The sequence below is a fragment of the Mus musculus genome, chromosome 2 (genome assembly GCF_000001635.26).
Source record: "Mus musculus strain C57BL/6J chromosome 2, GRCm38.p6 C57BL/6J".
Lineage (NCBI taxonomy): Eukaryota > Metazoa > Chordata > Mammalia > Rodentia > Muridae > Mus > Mus musculus.
This window is the reverse complement of record NC_000068.7, coordinates 164,079,333-164,101,568: the sequence shown is the minus strand read 5'-3', so window position 1 is coordinate 164,101,568 and position 22,236 is coordinate 164,079,333. Positions and strand designations below refer to the sequence as shown.

The 22,236-nt window shown below is 44.5% G+C and overlaps 1 protein-coding gene across 4 annotated transcripts in view; it reads right to left on the bottom strand.

The window, feature by feature from the left end:
* Stk4 (serine/threonine kinase 4) overlaps positions 1-22,236 on the bottom strand; it is an 81,412-nt gene that overhangs the window by 53,956 nt on the left and 5,220 nt on the right. The window contains exons 2-10 of one of the 4 annotated variants that reach the window (XM_030251913.1): positions 21,976-22,056; positions 20,673-20,791; positions 17,811-20,046; positions 14,960-15,074; positions 12,564-12,728; positions 4,663-4,830; positions 2,993-3,130; positions 1,744-1,872; positions 973-1,159 (exon numbers count right to left, since the gene is read on the bottom strand). In XM_030251913.1, the coding sequence (XP_030107773.1) occupies positions 973-1,159; positions 1,744-1,872; positions 2,993-3,130; positions 4,663-4,830; positions 12,564-12,728; positions 14,960-15,074; positions 17,811-17,827 (919 nt within the window). In that variant the 5' untranslated portion in view covers positions 17,828-20,046; positions 20,673-20,791; positions 21,976-22,056. Of the gene's footprint in view, positions 1-972; positions 1,160-1,188; positions 1,360-1,743; positions 1,873-2,992; positions 3,131-4,662; positions 4,831-12,563; positions 12,729-14,959; positions 15,075-17,810; positions 20,047-20,672; positions 20,792-21,975; positions 22,057-22,236 lie in introns of those variants that run through there. The other 3 variants (NM_021420.4, XM_006499964.4, XM_006499963.4) reach the window with 3 other exon arrangements.

Here is a 22,236-nt window from a genome sequence, read left to right as displayed (position 1 = left end):
CCAGTCTCTCGCCAGGTGTGGTGGCGCACACCTTTAGTCCCAGCACTTGGGAGGCAGAGGCAGGCGGATTTCTGAGTTCGAGGCCAGCCTGGTCTACAAAGTGAGCTCTAGGACAGCCAGGGCTACACAGAGAAACCCTGTCTCGAAACCCCCCCCCCAAAAAAAGAAACCAGTCCCTCCCTCCACTAGACTCACAAAAAGAAGCCTCGGGCAGTGACTGCACCTCCCTGCGGCCTACTGCTCTCTTGCATTGTATTCTGACCTGCGCGTTGCCTAAATAAAATGGTCTTGCTACTCTGCACATAACTTTCTTTCCTCAAAACAATGACAAAACCTGGAAACACCAGGCCTAGACTCTGACCACAGGCAACAGCTTGAGCCCAGAAGTGAGAGGTGAGGCTGGGCAACATAAAAAGCATCAGTCTCCAGCAGCAGGAGCACCGGTTGGGGGCGGGGCTCACTGGTGCAGTGCTTACCTAGTGCTTACTGGTGAGGCTCAGGGACTTAATAACCAGCAAAGAAAGAAAGGGAGAGTGAAGGGAGGAAGGAAAGGAGGGGTCAGAGAAACATGGCAGGGAGGGGAGACAAGGAAAGAGGGAGAGGAAAAGGAAGAGATTTTCTGAAGACTTAACAGAACTTTTGCATCTGCTCAATTATCCCTGACTGGCTGTCAGTGAGCTTTGACTAACCAGACAGACACTAGCGTGAAAATACACTGAAAGTCTGCATCACAGCAGAGAGTACGTATGGCCTGCTCCAGGAGAACCCTCAATGAGAGCATTCAGACGAAGCTCCCAGCCTACTGCCAGCATTCTTCCTCCCCTGCCGCCTGCTCCTCACAGCCCTCCTACTGAGCGCCTCTCTCCCTCTAAGGGACGTAGCTAGGACAACACAACAGCAGACCCACAACTCAGACAGCAGGGGCTGCGAGACCCTGACACTGGATCAGTTAGTGTCTCCCCAGAGCCTCACTTTTCATGGTTCCTTCCTCTTCCTCGTCCTCCGTGTTGATCACCATGGTGCCCAGCTGGGACGGCAACGTGTCACCGTGCTCAATCATAGTATTGGCTCCTCCGCTCATCGTGCTGGCTACTCGGACAGTGCCCATCTCATCACCGGCAGCTCGAACCATCGTGCCGGAATCCATTTCATCCTCCTCCTGCGAAGGAGCAGAATCTCAAACTGGAGCTAACTGAACGTCCTGAGTCACGGTTACTCTCGGTGCAAACAGACCTGGATCTGACACCTCTGTACGTTGTGTTCCCACCTTAGAAGCTGAAAAGCACCTGTTTAACCAGAGATGGTCACCAAGTGACCCATGTGACACCTGCGTATCTCATCTAATGGAGCCTCCTCCTCCTCCCTTCTCTCTTGACTTCCAGCACAGATCTGGCCAAAAGCACCCTTGAATCTCAACGGTGCAGGTGACTCCAGAATACACTATGAGAATTTTAGAAGAGCTTGGATAAACAAAGTCTCAAAACTAGGGGATGTCTCTGTCTCTCACTGTCTCTTAAATAAATAGATAATCTGGATAAATGATACAGGGGAAATAACAAAATGTGTTTTAAGGAAACACTGAGCAAAGAGCAAGCATAGCCCCGGCAGCGGAGCCCAGCAGCACTGAATGAGATCCATCCGCACTCAACAAAGAGCTGACTACACCAGCTACTCAGCTGACCTCTGTGGCAAGCGAGACCTAAGAAGTACACACCCCTGACCCAGCAGAGAGCAGCCACTCACTGAGTTCTCCTCGTCGTCCTGGTCCACTTCCCGCTGCTGGGCTTCCTGGCGCTTCAGTTTCACATCCATGGCTTCGTTAATTAAGTCTCGCAATATTGACACTCCTTTGGCACTCTTAACAAACGGGTGCTTAAATAACAAAGTGGACAACAATGGACACGGTTTGCTTTGGTTTCTGGGCACAGGGTTTCTCTGTGTAGCCCTGGCTGTCCTGGAACTCCCTCTGCTGGTCCTGAACGTAGAGATCCACCTGCCTCCTGAGTGCTGGGATTAAAGGCCACCACTGCCACCACTGCCCGGCCACAATATTTACTTTAAAATAGTACATGGCACGTAATAAAAACCTGGCAGTATCTGTCATATAAATCAGTGGGTCTAATTTTTCTCTTCAAACCTGGGGCACAAAGCCACGCTTACTTCACGACTCTAAGAAGACAGATGACCATTTGGACCCGTGCCATTTCTCTCTGTCTCATCTAGAGGGTCTTTTGTCTTTATTTTACTGAGAGAGTCCATCTCCACTACCTCAGTCCCAGTGTCTAAATTCAGGTTGCAGGCCTGAGGCGGGCACCTTTACCCTCCAAGACATTTTACCCGACTCACCTTATGTGGAGCAACAACAATCCCTGGTAGTTACATCTAGGAATCTTTGCAGGAGTTACCTATATATCCAGACTTATTCTGAGAGCACCCATGTTTCCTCCTTGCAGGGACAGTACATCCCTGCCCCCATCAGCACCTGGGTAAGTGCCGCTTGCCAAGCCTTTGGAAGCACTCTCAGACTGAAAGGGAGCCTCAGCACATGAGAGGCTGCAGAGCAGAAGACTCCTTCATAAGCCTCTGGCATCCTCTCCTCCAGCCGCATTCGGTAATACACTTAGACGAGCAAGGCCGTTAGCAAGAGTAGCTCATGGCCTTGTGCTCTGCACTGGCACTAAGACCACTTCTTCCCAGGCTTACCAGACAAGCACACACCGCTTGAATCTAGTCTGGAGCTACTCCCACCCACTCCTCTGCCTGGTGACAGAAGTGTTTCTGAGCTTCTTACTGCTCTTCAGTCCAAACTCACGGGTGACGCACTTCCTTCCATCACTGCTCTGTTTTGCAAGTTAAGTATTGTCTATGGCCTTCCATCTCACCAGCTTTAAACCTCTCTCACAGACAGCGCAGAATGTCTTACTCCTCATTACTACTTCCAAGCAAGCGACTCAGCAGTGTGTGAGCGGCGTGGAGACGCGGCGGTGTGTACCTGTAGGAGCTGAGTGGCTGTGGCTCTCTGCTCCGGGCTTTTTACCAGACACTGCTTCACAAAATCCATGAAGTTGTCTGACCACAGCTCTGGCTTACGGAATGTGGGAGGAGGGTTTGTAGGAATCATGAATATTGCCTAGTTTAAAAAAAAAAAAAGAAAAAGATCAGGTAAAAGAAAGATGACAGACACTTCAATACAAACACCTACATTTGCTTGGTAAAATGATTTTATATATCTAAACACAAAGCATGTCTACATGGAGTACAGCAACCAGAGGCCTAACAAACACCTGTTCAGCGACCTCACAACTGATCAGAGGTCTAACAACTGTTCCCCTTCCCCTTGCTCACATGCAGGTATTCTAAACCATACAGTGTCAAAAAAAAGAGAATCCTTTCGCGTGTGTGTGTGTGTGTGTGTGTGTGTGTATGTGTGTAGGCTGAAGAGACTGTGGTACTAAGGATTAAAACACTGGGCCTGTGGATGCCAAGCAGGAGCTCTGCTACTAAGCTTTTTTCCATATGCTTAATTATCTCTCTGAAAAAAAACAAAATTATCTAGCTACTATAGGCTGCTATAAAATCAAGCACATTTAAATTCTCCTTCTCAAAGATCAAGGTTATCCCGTATTAGGGCTGGAGAGTGCTCACAGTTACTATCACACAGTGGTCTTGCAGAGGACCTGAGTTTGGTTCCCAGCATTCCTGTCGGGCAGTTTACACCGCTTGTAACTCCAGCTTCAGGAGATCTGACACCCTCTTCTGGCCTCCAAGGTAGCACACATTTAAAATAATAAATCTTTCTTTAAAAAACTCTTAATTGCTGGATTTTAAATGATGTAAATCCCATTTTATGAAAAACGAAACTGTTTCACATTAAATACTTTAAATTCTTTTTGGGTGGGGGAGGGGGAGTCTAAGACAGGGTTTCTCTGTGTAATCTTATCTACCCTGGAACTCGTTCTATAGACTAGCCTTTGCCTCTGAGTCTGAGGATTCACAAACCAAAAAAAGCATGAAAAAGATAATATATGAACCAAAATGGTGGTTAGTGATGTAAGTGCAAAAACAACCTGAAGAAAACACTGTCTGACACTGGTGACCCAATGGAAATCACAGAAAATGACTAAGTAGAAAGCCCATATATTTACAAAGCTAAAAATGTGGTTCCTTAACTTTTAAAAGATATATATACATATTGTATATAATTTGTAAGTCAGCCTATACATTTCTGTATTTTACAGCCTATATCCTTCAGGGAGACGGTCAAGCAGACACTCTAGAATGAAGAAAGGACCATATTCAATTATTTTTTTTTTTTAAAGATTTATTTATTTATTATATGTAAGTACACTGTAGCTGTCTTCAGACACTCCAGAAGAGGGAGTCAGATCTTGTTACAGATGGTTGTGAGCCACCATGTGGTTGCTGGGATTTGAACTCCGGACCTTTGGAAGAGCAGTCGGGTGCTCTTACCCACTGAGCCATCTCACCAGCCCTCAATTATTTTTTTACGACATCTAATGCCAGGGGAAGAATAACACCTACAGTATTTATCATTATAGAAAATTACTTCATTTCTTGTTTAGAATGTAACCAAGGAAGCTGCCACACCACTTTCTACTGCTAACCAGCAGCTAACCCCCCACGGGCTCTCTGCATCCTTACCCTCATTGGATGGATATCAGCATATGGGGGCTTTCCTTCAGCCATTTCTATGGCAGTTATTCCCAGAGACCAGATGTCTGCCACACAGTTGTACCCAATTTCCTGAATAACTTCAGGAGCCATCCAAAACGGGGTCCCTATTACTGTATTCCTCTTTGCCATGGTATCCTAAAAGGGAAAGGGGAGAGACCAACACAAAGCATGAAAACTACTGAGAAAAGGGAACAGTTTGAACAATTAAAAACTGCTGTGTTCACACCAAGTGGTAAAAGGTGGCGCGGATGTTTGAGACTAACCGGTTAATTTTTGCTTAGATTTCATTAAGGCTCCCTCCATAGGATGGAGCCCATTACTTATGCTGTCAATGAGTCCAAGGATCTGAGACTAACTAGGTCATCAGCCCTAAGGGACACTTGCTTCTTTTATTCTGCTAAATGACACAGCAATAAAACAACTCCTCGGGCTGGCGAGATGGCTCAGCGGGTAAGAGCACTGACTGCTCTCCCGAAGGTCCAGTGTTCTATTCCCAGCAACCACATGGTGGCTCACAACCATCCATAATGAGATCTGATGCTCTCTTCTGTTGCGTCTCTAAGACAGCTACAGTGTACTTATGGATAATAATAAATAAATTTTTGGGCCAGAGTGAGCAGGGCTGACCGGAGGGAGCGAGGTCCTAAAATTCAATTTCCAACAACCACATGATGGCTCACAACCATCTGTACAGCTTCAGTGTACTCACATACATAAAATAAATAATAAATAAATCTTTAAAATAAATAAATAAAACTCCTCATGACACATTGCTACACCCGTAGATCAACCATTACCAGAGAAGTTTCTGCAAGTAACAGAGACCCACCACAACTGGACAACATGCAGAAAGTTGGGACAATGTCCCACCCCCAGCCAAGAAGCCATTTGCAATTGATGGCTGCTGGGAGAAGGAAAGTCTGTTTCCTTCAACAGTGTCACTGAGAACAACATCCCGACTCCAGGGTGGGCCTCAGGCTCTGGAGGAGCTGGCCAATGCAAGCTGGACTCCCTGGTTCTTAACAGAAACAAAAGCAAAACCAAAAAAATTAAATAACTAACAACAACAACAAACCCCATGTAGTGGGTGGGTGGGTGGGAGCTGTGGGAGAACCTGGAAAGGGGAAAAATATGATTAGAATATACTGTATAAAATTCTCAAGGAATAAATAAAAACATTTAAAAAAAACAGTGCCTTTATCTAGAAACAATACTCGAGGCATAATCAGATGAGTCACTAAAGAAAGTCAAATGGCGGGCTGGAGAGATGGCTCAGCGGTTGAGAGCACTGACTGCTCTTCCAGAGGTCCTGAGTTCAATTCCCAGCAACCACATGATGGCTCACAACCATCTATAATGGAATCTGATGCCCTCTTCTGGTGTGTCTGAAGACAGTTACCGTGTACTCATACATATAAAATAAATAAATAAATAAACAAATCTTAAAAAAAAAAAAAAAAAAAAAAGAAAGTCAAATGGCCAAGAACCATAAAGATTTTCAATTATTAAAATACAGTTATTAAAATTTTTTAAATTTAAACTAGTACTAATAAAAAACATACATGAAACATCTGATCACTGGAGTATGAGAAAGTACAACCTCACCAACTGGCAATATTTAGTAAACTTTTTTAAAATATCTATATCTCTCTAACCAAGTATCTTTCTAGACATTTACCTTACATGTGAGTACCCTAAACCATACACACAAAAGTAGAATGTTCAAGTGACTACCAAGCCAGGGACACCTCTACCTCAGCTACTCCAAAGGCCACCTGAACAACATAGCTCAAGATCAAGACAATGCTGCGGTACTCTGTCTCAATAATTAAGCACCTAACCTGAGTTACATAACAATAATAAAAATAATTTTTTAAGAAATCACCACACAGGTGCCTAACACTTGTAATCTGAGTCCTCAGGGAGCTGAGGTAAGAAGATCTCAGAGAATTCAAGGCCAGCCTGGACTGCACAGTGAGTTCCAGAATGGCAGGGAACCTAGAATGAAACCTAGTCTCAAAATCATAAATAAGTAAGACCAGCCTTTAATCTCAGCATCCAAGGCGGCAGAGGCAAACAGATCTTTGTGCATGCTTTCTAGGCCATTCTGATCTACATAGCAAGTTCCAGGCCAGCCAGGAATACCTAGTAAGACCCTGCTCAAAAAGAAAAATAAATATTACAATACATACGTATATACTGAAATACCATGTTAAAAATTCTCTCAAGAGGCAGGCAGAGTGAACATTCACCTACAGCCCACACACGAGAGACACAGCAAAAGGCTCTTAATTTTGAGGATAGACAGAACTAAATAGCAAACCTCTATTTCAAATGAAAACAGGTATGGAAAACGTGTAAGCTATTGCAACACCAAAAGAAATAGTTTACAAAATATTGAAGAATACAGCTTTATTTCTGTGAAAACAAAACAACAGTCAAGAGAATGCAACACCCAGTCAACAGAAACGCCAGGGCCGCACAAGAGCAGCCTGGAGTGATAAGCACTGTTAGGAACGGTCACAGCTAGAGGGCAGAGCTACTCAGATGTTTTCCTTCTTACACTCGGTAACACTCCCTTGGTTTATATGTGCAATTAGAAAAATCGTCTTAAAGCTGAGATATAAAAAATGGTCCCAAGGTTCCCCTGTGGTTTGAAGAAGGGTATATGGCACTTACTACACTAATAAGCAGGTAAACGCTTTCCCAGAATCTTGCTACAACTGATGCACAGTTAGGGAGAGGACTTCCAAACCCAGCAAAGATACAGACAAGTCTCCCATCCCTATTCCCATACTCCTGAAGTGCCTGTGACTTAGGTTATGTCAGTTAGGAGCAATGACAGATGGCACTTCTAAGCTAACCTCACACTGTCCACCAAATTTAAAACAACAACAACAAAGGAAACAACTTGGGCTTAATCATTTCCTTAGCAGAAACCTCAAACTTGCCAGCATGTTTTCAAATGGTGATACCCAGAGTTATTTTTACTAGATTATTTAAACCAGAAGTGGATAGCTACATAAAGGAAAGTGTTTTGAGAATTATGTAACCTGTGTATCCTAAACTCCAATTAGTTACAGAGTTATTAAGTACAACAGAGCAACAGAAAGCGTTAAACCCAAAAACTGGCTCATATAACTATATACGCACACAATCAAAAGCCCGTCAGCTCTCTATGCCACACAGACAATTTAACATGCTTTCAAACCAGTGTGAGAAGGACAGAATATCCCCAAACTACAAAGCACTGGCCAAGGGTGGTGGCACAAACCTTTAACCCCAGCATTTGGAGCTAGAGGCAGGCAGATCTCTCTGAGTTCAAGGCCACCTGGTCTATATCAAAGTTCTAGACCAGCCAGTACTATGTAATGATACCCTATCTCAGTGGAGGAGGAAGAGGAGGAGGAAGAGGAGGAAGAGGAAGAAAAAGAGGAGGAGGAAGAGGAGGAAGAGGAACAGAAACAAACTAAAACCTAGGTAGTCATGTATGAAACTCTAAACTTAAATTCCATCTAGGGCTGGTGAGATGGCTCAGTGGGTAAGAGCACTGACTGCTCTTCCGAAGGTCCTGAGTTCAAATCCCCGAACCACATGGTGGCTCACAACCATCTGTAATGAGATCTGACGCCCACTTCTGGTGTTTCTAAAGACAGCTACAGTGTACTTATGTATAATAATAAACAAATCTTTAAAAAAAATTCTATCTAATACTTTTACCAAAATAAGTTCAAATAAGGTAACTCTCAAATATAGAAAACAAAGCCCAGAAGAATACTGAAGTATAGATGAACTGGTATATGGTGCTGGAACAGAACACCAAAGATAAAAATCCAGAGAGAGATGGAGACAGATATTGATTTTCCTTAAAAAAAAAAAAAACTTTAGAAACTAAAGGACAAGCAGGCCGGCCAGCTCAGTGGTTAGGAACACTCCCTAGTCTTCTGGAGGACCTGAATTTGGCTCCCAACAACCATGTGGCTCCCAACCACCTATAACTCCAGCTCCAAAAGATCCAACACCCTCTTCTGGCTTTCCAAAGGCACTGCACCCAACACACAAAAATAAAACTTTAAAATACAAATTTGAGAGGGGTGTGTGTGTGTGTGTGTATGTATGTGAGAGAGAGAGAGAGAGAGACAGACAGACAGACAGACAGACAGACAGACAGAATGAATGAATAAACATGAATCTGAGATGGGGATAGAATATGAATCTAAGCCTGCCCAGCCGGTCCTTAGTTCACTCTTGTACTCTAAGCAGCCCTGACAGACGGAGGCTTCAAGACCAAGCTACACAGGGAATTCCAGGCCAGCCTTGGCTACAGGATGAGGCTGTGCCTAAAAGGGAGGGAAGGAACCCAGAGTGATGAGGCACACACTCTGCACCCGGGAGGCAGAAGCAGGGCCTCTGAGTTTGAGGTCAGCCTGGTTTACAGAGGCCAGAGAGGGCTACACAGTAAGAACTTGTCTTTTGAAAGTTAAAGGGTTTTTTGTTTTGTTTTTTTTTTTGGGGGGGGGGCCAATTATCCTAAGGACAAAAATCAAATACGCACTAAAAACTCCAGCTCCTGACGCTTACCACACATCCCCACCACACTGTGGCTGTAGGAACTTAAACAGCAAGGTCAGTGAGCACCCAGTGTGCAACAGCACACTCACACATGAAACCCAAGCTGCATCACACACTGAGTCTCACAGATAGCCGTGTGCTGCTAACCCAGGGGGCTGAGGCAGAGGGATGGAGTCTAACACCAGCCTGGGCTACAGAAGACCGTCTCCAAAACAGAAAAAGAAACTAATTGCAGATTTCTGCTAAAAGATGACAGACTGGACAAACACATCTTATTGTCACTTCTTGCCCAAACCATCTAAAAATGCAAAGCAGAGCCAGAAAATTCTGTAAGCTGGGAAGCAGATGGCAGCTGAACAGTGGAATGAGTCCTGAGGCAGTCACTGGGAAAACTAAGGAACAACCTAACTGCAACCCAAAGCCTTCCAAACGGCTTAGAGGCGGCTGGCATGATCAGATGCTACAAGTGGACATCAGAACAGCAATGCTGGCTTCAAAGACTCTACAGAAGGGTTTAGAAAGCAGGCATCTTGGCAAAGGCCTCGTATCCCAGCCTTCAGGAGGCTGAAGCAAGGGGACTAGGAGTTCCAAGCCAGCTAAAGCTATACTGCAAAATCCTCTCCCAAAAATAAAGAAATGTCTATACAGTAAGGACGGCTAGAGGAGTGCTCAGTGACACACAGCACTTCTTACTCTGTCACAGCACCTGCATTTGGTTCCCAACATCCCCATCAGGTGTCCACATCAGGTATCTGTAATTCCAACCCCACATGGATCTGACATCTAGAATGCTGGCATCTAACTCAGTGAAAGACAGGCTTGAAAGCCCATCTGCAGGGTTGGTGATATGGCACAGTGGTTAAGAGCATCGACTGCTCTTCCAAAGGTCCTGAGTTCAAATCCCAGCAACCACATGGTGGCTCACAACCATCCGTAACGAATCTGATGCTCTCTTCTGGAGTGTCTGAAGACAGCTACAGTGTACTTACATATAATAAATAAATAAACAAATATTTTAACAACAACAAAAAAAGCCCATCTGAAATCCTACATTCCTCCTAGGAGATGGGAGGTGACTACAGGAGAACTTGTGGAATCTGCACCATGAAAAACAAAATACCCTCTCTCAAACATCAAACACGGTGGAACCCCACATGCATACCTCACCACAGCATAGACATCCACACTACAACCCCCCCCCCACACACACACATACTCTCACACACTTTTTATCAAGTTTTTTTTACAAATTTATTATATTATTATACTGTAGCTGTCTTCAGACACACCAGAAGAGGGCATCAGATCTCATTACAGGTAGTTGTGAGCCACCATGTGGTTGCTGGGATTTGAACTTAGGACCTCTGGAAGAGTAGTCAGTGCTCTTAACTGCTGAGCCATCTCTCCAGCCCACACACATGCACTTTTTAAAAATGAAAACTAGCAATAAACAACAAGCTCAGTGACACTGTAGGACACAGTACATGCAACTCAACCATACTCCGGCACACTAACAATGAACAATGTGAAACCTGTGTTCTACTTAAAACAGTACCAAAAAGGAACCACTAAAGAATAAACTAACCACACTAATGCAAAATATGGATTGTGCAACCAATATAACATCGGTGAAAAATAAAAGATCTAAGTAAATGAAAAATCGTCTTGGGCCCACTGCTTACAGGGCTGAATCCTAACATGGTGATACTTCAAGGCTGACCCACGACTCAATGCAGTGTCTACCAAAATGCCAACCATCTCTTTGCAAAACTAACCCAGTAATCCAAACCTCAGGGGAAACGCAGGATCCCCAAGAGCCACACCAAGCTTGAAGGATGGGAACAAAGTGAAAGGGCTCGCATCCAACCAGCGTAAAAGGTAACAGTGGGGCAGCAGCACGATGATGACATATGTCCCTGCTCTTCCAAAGGTCCTGAGTTCAATTCCCAGCACCCACATGGTGGCTCACAACCATCTGTAATGGGATCTGATGCCCTCTTCTGGGGTACCGACCTCAGGGCATGAAAATGAACTCAGATCTCAAAGCAAATGTTGGATCTGAGACCACTAAACACATAAAAGATCTCGCACCATGTCATAGTTTCTTAGTTACATAAAGCACCAGAAGTATAAGCGGCCAAAGAAACAAGAAACTGAACGTTGCCTCAAGTTAAAAAGTCATAGGCATGGTGGCACCGGCCTTTAGTCCCAGCACTTGGGAGGCAGATTTCTATCAAGGCCAGCCTGGTGGTCTACATTCAGAGTTCTAGACCAGCCAGGGCTAGAGTGAAACCTTGTCTCCAAACAAAATAAAACAAAAGATCTGTAGCTGGGGAGAAAAGGGGCGTGGGGAGGGTGAGACCCAGTTTTCCCTGTACTGCCCGGGAAACTGGTTGGCTTAATTGTAGAACTGTTTCCATTTTCCTACATAGACTTTCACATTCACCACCCCACCCCCAATTCCCAACCCCCTACCCATCCACTTCCCATGCCACCCCCACCCTCCACCTCCGTTTTGAACAGTTTTCTTTCTCACTGGCAAGCACTGGCGAACAGGAGGAAAATCAAGAGCCAACACTGAAGCAGGCAGGAGGCTTCTAGCGCAGCAGCTGAGCTGCTTGGAAGCAGATAGGAGGAGTCCCTGCCTTGCTGGAGGAAAGCAGTCTGGCTTAATGAAGCTTTTATGTACCTGATGTATCAGATTTAAACTAAGGTTCATTTCTTATGGTATTTTCATTTCTATAGGAGGACTGAAACATGGAACCCGGATTTCAGAAAAGATCAAAGACTCCTATTAGCTCTTAGATAATGTACTCGTAAATCCTACACATTTCTACTGACACAATTAAAGCAAGTATTATATTTTTAAAAAGTGAGAAAGTAGTGGTTGGAGTGATGTCTCGGTCAGTAAGGCATTTGCCATGTATCCCTGAAAAGCTGAGTACAGTTCTCCAGCTCCACACAACGCAGGATGCGATAGCATGCTCCCGTAACCCCTAACTGGTGGGCAGACACAGACGGACTCCTGGAGCTCACCAGCCAGTCAGCCTATCTGAATCAATGACCAGTCAGTGAAGGACAGTGTCTCAGAAAGGAAGGTGGAGATCAACTACCACAATCAACATAAACTCTGGCTTCCACAGCACACAAATGTGCACGTGAGTCAACAGGCATGCATGCATGCGCACACACACGCACACACACGCACACACACACACACACATAAAGTCACTTATTGGAATTGGCTTCTCAAGACACAGCCTACAGTACTGGTACCAGTCACCACTTCCACTTACTGTAAGTTGACCTGCGACTCCAAAGTCTGCAAGCTTTGCATGGCCTTCTGTGTTTAGCAAAATATTTCCCGCCTTGATATCTCGGTGTATTTTTCTCATAAAATGAAGGTATTCTAGTCCCTTAAGAGTTGATTGTAATATTGTAGCTATTTCATCTTCTGTTAACTGAAAAACAAAAAACAGTAAGATGTCTCAAGCCTGTTAACATCAAATAGGAGAAAAGAGAAAAGCTACATCCAAACTCCGTGACACACAGCTGCTTCAACCTTGCTCTGTCCTTCCCGTTCCCTGTTCCCTGTGAACTCCGAGCCCTGAGCTCTGGTCCCCTGGCTCTTCTCACCTGCCTGGTCTATCTACCTGAGGCTCTCCCTCCCTACATCTATCTGTACTGCAGGCCTTCCTCAGTTCGCCCAAATGTCACTTATCAAAACAGCAGAATCCTTTCCTTCTCCATGCCTAGGTCATTCTCTGTTATAATCTAACATACAATGCAGTCTTCCTTGTTACAGATACATGCTCCATTAAAAACTGGCTTTTGGGCTGGAGAGATGGCTCAGCAGTTAAGAGCATGGGCTGTTCTTCCAGAGGTCCTGGGTTCAATTCCCAGCAAACAAATGGTGGCTCACAACCATCTGTAATGGGATCTGATGCCCTCTTCTGGTATGTCCGAAGACAGCTACAGTGTACTCATGTAAATAAAATAGATCTTTAAAAAAAAAAAAAAAAATCCTGGCTTTTATTGTTTACTCTTGTAGCCGTGGTAAATGAAATTGCTCTAGAATCTCAGTGCTAGAGGCTAGAGGCTGGCACAGATCTCTGAGCAGACTCAAGTCCTAAACAGATCCCATCAAACCCTCACACAGTTCCCGTGTGACAACCAAGTCACATTTGGGAGTGAGCTGTGCACACAGGGACCCAGGATCAGAGGGAGCAGCCTGTGGGGAGTAAGCTGTGCACACAGGGACCCAGGATCAGAGGGAGCAGCCTGCACTTGGGGCACTACTTTCTTTCACTTTTATTCTAAGACTTGAAATTGCTGAATGAGGACTAGTAAGGAGAGAAATCATCAAAACAAGGACAAATATGAAACTTGGAGGAAGCAGTGGAAAGACCAGCACGTTATCTCAGCATTAACGATCAGCAGGGGAAATGTTCTGCAAGCGAACCTCAACAGTGACTCCCAAAGGAACAGAACGGGAACTTCAGATGTCTCACAGGTGGTCAGATCCCCAACCCATCATGACTTCAGGGTTAAATATAGCTACCATCTACTTAGATTTAATTGTAAGGCAATTTTCTGCTTAAAGTCAAAATTTCACTGCCTCATGTGGGCCCCATTCTAGTTTCCTGGCATCTACCCTCCCCACCCCCACATAGACAACGCTTATAAAACATGAGAGGCTGAGATCCACATCAGAACACACCCAGGCCAAGAGAGCAAGCAGTGTCTGTGGTTTCAGCCTGGGCAATGTCACTTAGCACAACAGTACCATCAGTCTACTGTTATCTTTTTTCTCTTTTTTTGAAGATTGGTTCTATCATGAGAAATATTAAACTTTTATGTCTGTTTGTTTGTTTGTTTTTCGAGACAGAGTTTCTCTGTGTAGACCTGGTTGTCCTGGAACTCACTCTATAGACCAGGCTGACTTCAAACTCAGAAACCCACCTGCCTCTGCCTCCCAAGTGCTGGGATTAAAGGCATGCGCCACCACTGCCCGGCCAACTTTTTATGTCTTTCTGTGGTCATATTTCTTCAAATTGAAACAATACTTCTAGTCATCTGTGGCTGGCAGTGGTCACACTAAATGGTTTTTATGTAACACACAGCAAAATAAGTCATGTAGACTAATAAGCTAGTATTAAGCTATCATTAGATTCAGAAATTGCCATCATATAACCTTTAAAAGATCAAGTATTTTTAAAAGTCACTCTAGAGCAGCCAGGCATGGTAGGGAGAATGACACAGGAGGAGTGTGAGTCCACGGCCAGCCTGGGCTACACTGTCAGCTCCTGGTTACTTACTCTTCCCCATGAAATCCTTATAAAAGAATGAAAACTCATCCCTAAACCATGGTTTGACAGCTGTTTCGCCTAATAAGAAATAAGCAAAACCCACTGGAACAAGTCAGTATCGAGCTGCCGTGGTTAGAAGGGAATCGAGCAAGGTGGCTGACCCCGGGACCTAGCACTCGGGCTGAGCCAGAGGGATCAAAGGTAAGAGACCACACTGAGATTCTCCTCGTTTGAGGTTGGGGGAGGTGAGTATAAGAGAGCAGAGACCCAAGGAAAAGGGAAAATGACAGTCATTTCTCCGTGTGTTTCTACACACGCACAAAAGGCCAGAAGAAGCGGGAGAAACCGCTCTCCCTCAGCCCCGTCCTAGGAGGTAAGCTTACCGTCTTGTTCCGTAGCCGAATGATATCAGATACAGAACCAGCCCCACAGTACTCCATAACAATCCACAGGTCTGTGTTCTTAAAGTAGCTGCCATAATACTTGACTACGTGAGGGCTGGAAAGAGACACAATACAATTCAGTGGAATGTTCGTCAAACATTTTAATTCATTCTGTTCAATGCATGGAAAGTAACTTCTCATTTCATAAAAACGAATTATTTCTAGTTAGGACTAACAAAAGCAATCTCTCGAGGAGAAGACAAGCGATAGCTTTCCCTAAGAGTAATATGCAGATTCAAACCAAGGGAACAGTATTTCTAAGTGTATAACTTTTCTTTAGAAAAGAATCACAGATTCTCAAAAAATTAGCTATGAACACAGACCTGATAAAGGAGACATGAGGTGAGCAGCCAACATGAGGGAACCTAAGAAATAAATAACAGCCTACCACATACTAAATACAAGTCCACAGAACATGTTAGAGGAATGGTTAATACATAGTGTAATATATCCTGGGAGTAGAGACATGGATCAGCTGTTAAGGGCACTTGCTGATCTTCTAGAGGACATGGGTTTGGTTCCCAACCCCACATGGTGGCTCATAACTGTCTGTAATGCTAGTTCCAGGGACCTAATGTCCTCTTTTGTCTTCTAGCACCAGGCATGCAAGTGATACACAGACATGAAATTTAAATTAAAAAAAAAAACAAAACAACAAACAGCGTAAGAAAGGGGAAGCTAAGCTATAAACCAGCAAAGCAAACACAGTCAAACGCCCAGTGAGACAGGGACAGATACACCAAGGGATCCGTAACAGTGACGTAAAGTAATCTTTCTTCTTTCTCTTTTTTTCCAAAGCCATGATATAATTGGGAGTAACAAGATCATCACTGTATAGTATAAAGAAAGAAGACTACTTAGCATCAAATCTGGACCCCTGGTCTTAAATTTGCTGAGAGACACCAAGTAAGAAATATGTGAGAAGCCAAGCATCTCAGGAAAATGAACGCTGTCTCCACACCTGTGCCATTAACAGCTGGACTACTGTTGAAAGCTGGGTTGCAGAGCAACAAAAGAAGCTAAAACTATCCTGGCTTCCTTGACTTTTGATTGCAAACGCCCCTTCATCCTTGGGACATGTGCCAGTGGCAAAGAAGACAGGGCACATAAAATGAGATTTCGTGAAAGCACAGGTAAGTGAGCCTGCGGTTCCCAATCCGGGTGCTCTGCTCCCTCTCCTCTGTAGGCACGGACTTTAGTGTTGGGATAAGATCTGTGCAGCCTTGTACTGCCCCGGCTAGCATTTCCTGCACTGCTCATGCCTGGGCTGTCAACTCCCAGAGAACAGAGGAAACCTACTGACACTCTTCCTCCGGCCACTTTTTCTAGTAAGCCAGACAAAGGTCCCCTAAACCCTCCCTTTACTCAAAAGACAGTGACAGAAAAATAAAACAAAGAGCCGGGCGGTGGTGGCGCACGCCTTTAATCCCAGCACTTGGGAGGCAGAGACAGGCGGATTTCTGAGTTTGAGGCCAGCCTGGTCTACAAAGTGAGTTCCAGGACAGCCAAGACTATACAGAGAAACCCTGTCTCGAAAAACAAAATAACTAAATAAATAAAACAAAGAAACAAACAAACAGACAAAACTCCCAGGACACAATGACTCTGCCCTGTCTTTTTTTAATTCAGTTTGACACAGAGACCTTCACACATCATTTCTTAGCACATGATGCTCTTGCAGAGGACCCAGCTCCCAGCACCCACATGGCAGCTCACAACTGTCCGTAACTCAATTCCAGAGGATTGGATACCATCCATCTCCTAGCCTCCACAGGCTTCAGGCCCACACGTGGGCCTCATACATACATGCAGGCATACACATAAAAAGTAAAAATATATAAATCTTTAAAAGTCAAATCTTTAGTTAGAAGCATTTCCATACTCTGTCTAGATACAGTTCCCATTCACCAACTAAAGAGAGTTCGAGTAAGTACATCATGTGGCTAAGAAGAAAACCTGCTAACTTAATTCCACCGATCCAGCTGTGGGGCGGGGTGGAGGAGTTTGTGCGGTACAAGGCACCATACAGACAGTAACCACAAAGAGAGAAATAAGTAAATAAAGCAGAGGCAGATGAGCAGCAGCTGCACTTCAAAGTCAGGGAGCTCTGAGGTCGCTGCAAAGTAACAAGATGCACTGCCCAGTCTACCGCTGAAGCCTGAGGAACACGAGGACAGGAGGTAACAGACTCATCTGCCCAGACTGGCCTCGGAGCGACTGACCATGCTCCCCCCCCCCCCCCCCCGGCCCCTCGCCCACACCCCAAACCCCAGGACCTGGCACAGTCCGTCACTGTACTTGTACATCTAACAGAGCAGAGCCCAGGCCTGCTCCGTCAACCAGCAAGTTGTCATGGAACTTCAGGGCAGATCACGTGCTCTTCTGTGGTTGACTTTGGGGCCAACTTCCTGCTTAGAGCTTGACAAATCTTAGTTCCTCAAAAATAAAACACTTAAGGACTCTTGACCCGAATCATTCTTAACGGCAAAAAAGAAACGGTACCTAAGCAAATATTCTCTTTTTTATACACCAACCTGCTATGCTATGGTTTCTGGAGCTAAAAAGTATTTGAATTATCTCAGCTACATGTGCAATAGGAAGTAAGAGAGACCTCTAAAAGGTCTGACTGATGAAGGAAATATACAAAAATGGAAACTGAACTAGCTACAAAAGCATACATGCTTTCTCCTATTTTTCAGAAAGAACATGCCCTGCGGTTCCCAGCCCCGCCCTCCAGTCTGTAGGCGCCAGGCTGGCCGAGCTCTGTCTGTCAGAGGACCCGAGGCTTTACCTGTCACACTGCTGCATGATGGAGATTTCCTTGATTATCTCCTGCAGGTCCGATTCCACGGGCACTTGCTTGATTGCAACAATCTGGCCAGTCTCTTTATGAATAGCCTTGTACACGCTGCCATAAGACCTGCGTTTGGGGGAAGGAGATCATTCATAAGACACCGAGAGGCAAGGCCAGGTGTGGCACAATCGCATGAATTACCCACGCTCGTGGAAGTGCTGCCATGATCTGAACCATGCAGTCTGAATGCGATGCTCGTTTTCCCTTCACAGCAACACAATACACATGTGTGTTTTCTATGGCCACTCTATTACCAGTCTCTCTGTCTTTAGTCCTCTCATGTGCGGCAAGGCATACAACATGGAATCTCATGAAAACCTAAGTCTCTTTCGTGCCAGAATCAGATGAACAGTGCACATTCAAATCTTTTTGCCTCGTGTTTCATCTTCCCCAAAAAGCTTATCAAAAGCAAGGTTCTATGTTCATTCAGTCTAAGTGCTACAAGAACAAGAGGTTTAGAATCAGAAGATGGCAGACTGCAATCCACTGCTGATACACATTATTATAACCTAAGTTGGCTCCTTGTGCCTCAACTGTCTTCTTCACAAGATGACAACAACAAAATGCAAACCCCCTAACCAGACAGCTACGGTGCTCACTCGAAACACGCTAGAACCTTATGGACATTTTTTCATTAATACCCCGGGCAGCATTCAGTGATATGAAAAAATCATCTTTTAAATTTCCCAAACATGCTGGGCGGTGGTGGCAGGCACCTTTAATCCCAACACGCAGGAGACTGAGGCTGGCAGATCTCTGTAAGATCAAGGCCAGCCTGGTCTACAGAGTGAGTTCCAGGACAGCCAGGGCTACACAGAGAAACCCTGTCTCGAAAAACCAAAAAAAAAAAAGAAAAGAAAAGAAAAGAAATATCTATGAATGCAGAGCACATGAAAGAATCTATCTGAATTCCTTACACTTGAAGAGGAATAAAGTCGCTCCAAGGAGCTTCAAACACTGTTTTATCACAGAAAACAACTGTTGAGCAAGCAGGGAAGACCCAACCAGTGCCCTCTCCTCCTTGCTAAAATAACCCTCAATTAGGACAAATCTAGATAGGCTGTGCCATTTCTCTTCCTGGTGAATGAACCAGCAGCATGAATCTAACTAGATCTGGCCAGCGTATGGCTAGAATTCTCGAGACTTTTTTCCTGGGTAAGACAAGCAAACAAGGCTGTCCATTTTCACTTGTCACTTTCCGCCCTGCTTGGATCCTGTCAAAGGGAGTGACACTTGAAACTAACATAACCACCTTGTGACCGTAGGAACTGCCCAGACCAACCGTTGTCAAGTCAACTGTCCACTTGGGGAAGATATATTAGCCTGTCAGTGCGTGCCTCCGTAGTTAGCCACTGTTAGCAGGTGCTGTTACTGACATCCACAGGCCTCTTTGAAATACTAAACTGAGCATCTGTGCAAGGATCTCTTCATGTCGGCTCAGGCTGGAGTGAGTTTTGCTGGGTACAGAACTCTTTCCCTCAGCACACTTGTACTGCGGTTTTCCCACGCCTTCTGCTTCTGGAAGTCTGCTCTCATTCCTCACAGATAAGCTCTCCGAAGTATTCCATGCTTTAACACTCATTAGCCATGAGACTATGGGAACAATTTGTTACTATCTGATAATAAAAACGTAACAAAGGCTATATTCCTATGTAGCTCAGTGACAGAGCACATGCCTAACATACATGTGGCTCTAAGACTGAAGAAAGAAAAAGGAAAATCTTAAAGGAGCCACAGTGTAAAACTTGACAGAATCGCAAGGAGACGCGGCTCCGTTCTAAAGCCTCCAGCCACTCAGCTCAGCTCAGCTCAGCTCAGCTCAGCTCAAGCTGTGACTCTGCCCTGCCCCAGAGACACAGGATTTCTTCAAAAGAGCATGACCACAGCTCCAGAACTCAATGTGGTTCTTCAGCACACGCTCACTTTGAGAACAAGCCACAAGTCAGTGGAAACCGCAGGCCTTCCCTGCAGGACCATCTGCGTTAGCGGAGAAGCGCAGGTAAGATCCTCCCTCAGGATCATGCTGGCTCTGTGAGACCTGCTCAGGTTCATTACACCAGGATGACAAAAATCCAAGTGTTTAATGGTGCCAGTTAAAAGTTCAACGAGATGATAGCACGAGAAAGGATCTTCAGAGGGAAATTCCCAAGTTCTTTGCTGAAGACATCCATATCTAAACACAATTTAAAAAAAAATCAGTTAGTTAGCTTGTTGTTCTTCCTACCATGGTGTTTCTGACATTTTCTGTCTGTAACTATGATATTTCCCAAATTAAGCACCCCGAGCAATACTCCTGCTAAGAATACCTAATGGTACTTAAAGAGCTAAGATAGCTTTGAAAAATGCTTCAGCTAATACACTCAGAAACAACAGTTGTAACTTACTAAGCACTCAGTGCGTGACAAGCACCGCACCCAGTACTTCTCTATTATTTCATAAAGTTCTTCCATGACACCATATAATAGACACTGTTATTATCCCCACTTTATAGATAAAGGTTATGAGGCTCCAAGATATAGAAGTTCATCTGCTATGACTAATCAACAGGACACCAAGACTTTTAACCCGGGTCTGCGTGACTTCATTACTCTAACATGCTTTTATTAAAAATGAAAAAACCCAATTAGTTACACATACAATTATGTCTACAAGTTTATATCCTATTCCAAAAATAACTCGTGAACCCTGTTCAGTGAAGGCGCATGGACTAACTGCCTTCAGGAGAGTACCCGGAATGGCAAGCCAATGCTACAGATAGCAGGCAAGAAATACAGAGTGACTTCTTCCACCACCTCATACCTTTACTGAAGCCGTCGGCTGACAGTCATCACGGGCTTGTCAAGGGCACCACCACTCATGTTCTCTTCCTTCCTTCCCCTGCTCGACTTGCCGATGGATCCCAAAGAGTACTTTTCCAACTAACAGAAAGTCGAAGACTCGCGTGTTTAACAAGGAGGAAATCCATGAAGATCTATTCCATGTAATCCAGAACTGCACTTGTTACTACCACAGATCTGTGTTAAACATGACTAATGCTAAGCTCTCAAAACAGTCAGGCAAGGGGAGGCTTTGCTCCGGCAGAGCACTTGCCTCGCCTGCGCATGGCCCTGAGTTCAATCCCCAGCACCACTGAGAAAGGGAAAAAAGCATATGGTCAAGTCAGTCATTAGTCTAAGTCAAAGTCATTACTCTGGACAGACAGATTTCACATACCGCATCAACCATCTCTGAATCATATGAACTTATTACGCATTCAAAAGTTACACACTTAAGGTATCCCTGGCGTTTTAATGCACTGATCATTACAGAAGGATTGAATCCACAGAATTAAATTGCAATGATATGTAGAAGCGTAATAAACGCTGACATAATGTCCTACTGTGTCAGTGAAAGTCGGTCACAGCCCATCATCTATTACTGAGTGTCACTTTGGCACATTTCAGAACCTCCACCAGACATCGATCGGTACGTTAAGAAGCCCACTGGTTCCCAGCTGGGATGCTGGATCTCAAGAAGATGCAAACAGTTCTTCATTCATTTGCTCTTTTTCACAAAGCCACACCAGAAATGTTGACTTCCAGAACAGCATACAAAACTGACACAGTCTAACTTTTTTTGTTGTTTGTTTTGTTTTGTTTTGTTATGTTTTGTTTGAGAGTCAGGTTCTCACTGTGTAGCTGGCCTGGAACCTGCTAACAGACCTGCCTCAAACTCAAAGATCTGCCTGCTTCTACCTCCTAAATGCTAAAATTAAAGGTGTATGTCTCCATTCTGGCTGGTTTCCTAAAATCTAGCTGAATTATAATTTAATCAGTGTTTCCTGTTGATGATATAAAAACCATATGCATCACAGATTCTGTAAGAGAAAACAACAGGTGACGTGGTGTTAACAAGCCTGGAGTTCACCAAGTCTGTTTAGTGATAAGAGTGAAAACTGCAAAGGCACTGCAAGTAGCAGATGCACTTCCCCCAGAACCTAGAGCCACGCTGACACAGGATGCTCTTTCTTTTGCGCAGGCTTGAGTGTCACACCATGAGAAGTTCACATCCTTCAGCTGCTGGGGCGGGGCGCACAGGTCAGATGTAGTTTATCTATACTCACCCCTCTCCAAGCTTCTCTAAGACATCAAACACTTCCTCGGGCTGCTTGGTTAAACTATCTTCATCCAACTTTTTCAGCTGCCTGTAGATTGAGAGAGATGAACACAAAATGTGTCTTACTTGCAAATAAAAAATAAAGAACACTGTATTTTACAATTACTGTTCTAGGAATTGCTCTATGAAGTCTAATTTCTCTACTAATAACTAATAGTTAAGGCAAGCTAAGGGGTTTTTTGTTTTGTTTTTGTTTTTTAAGTCAGGC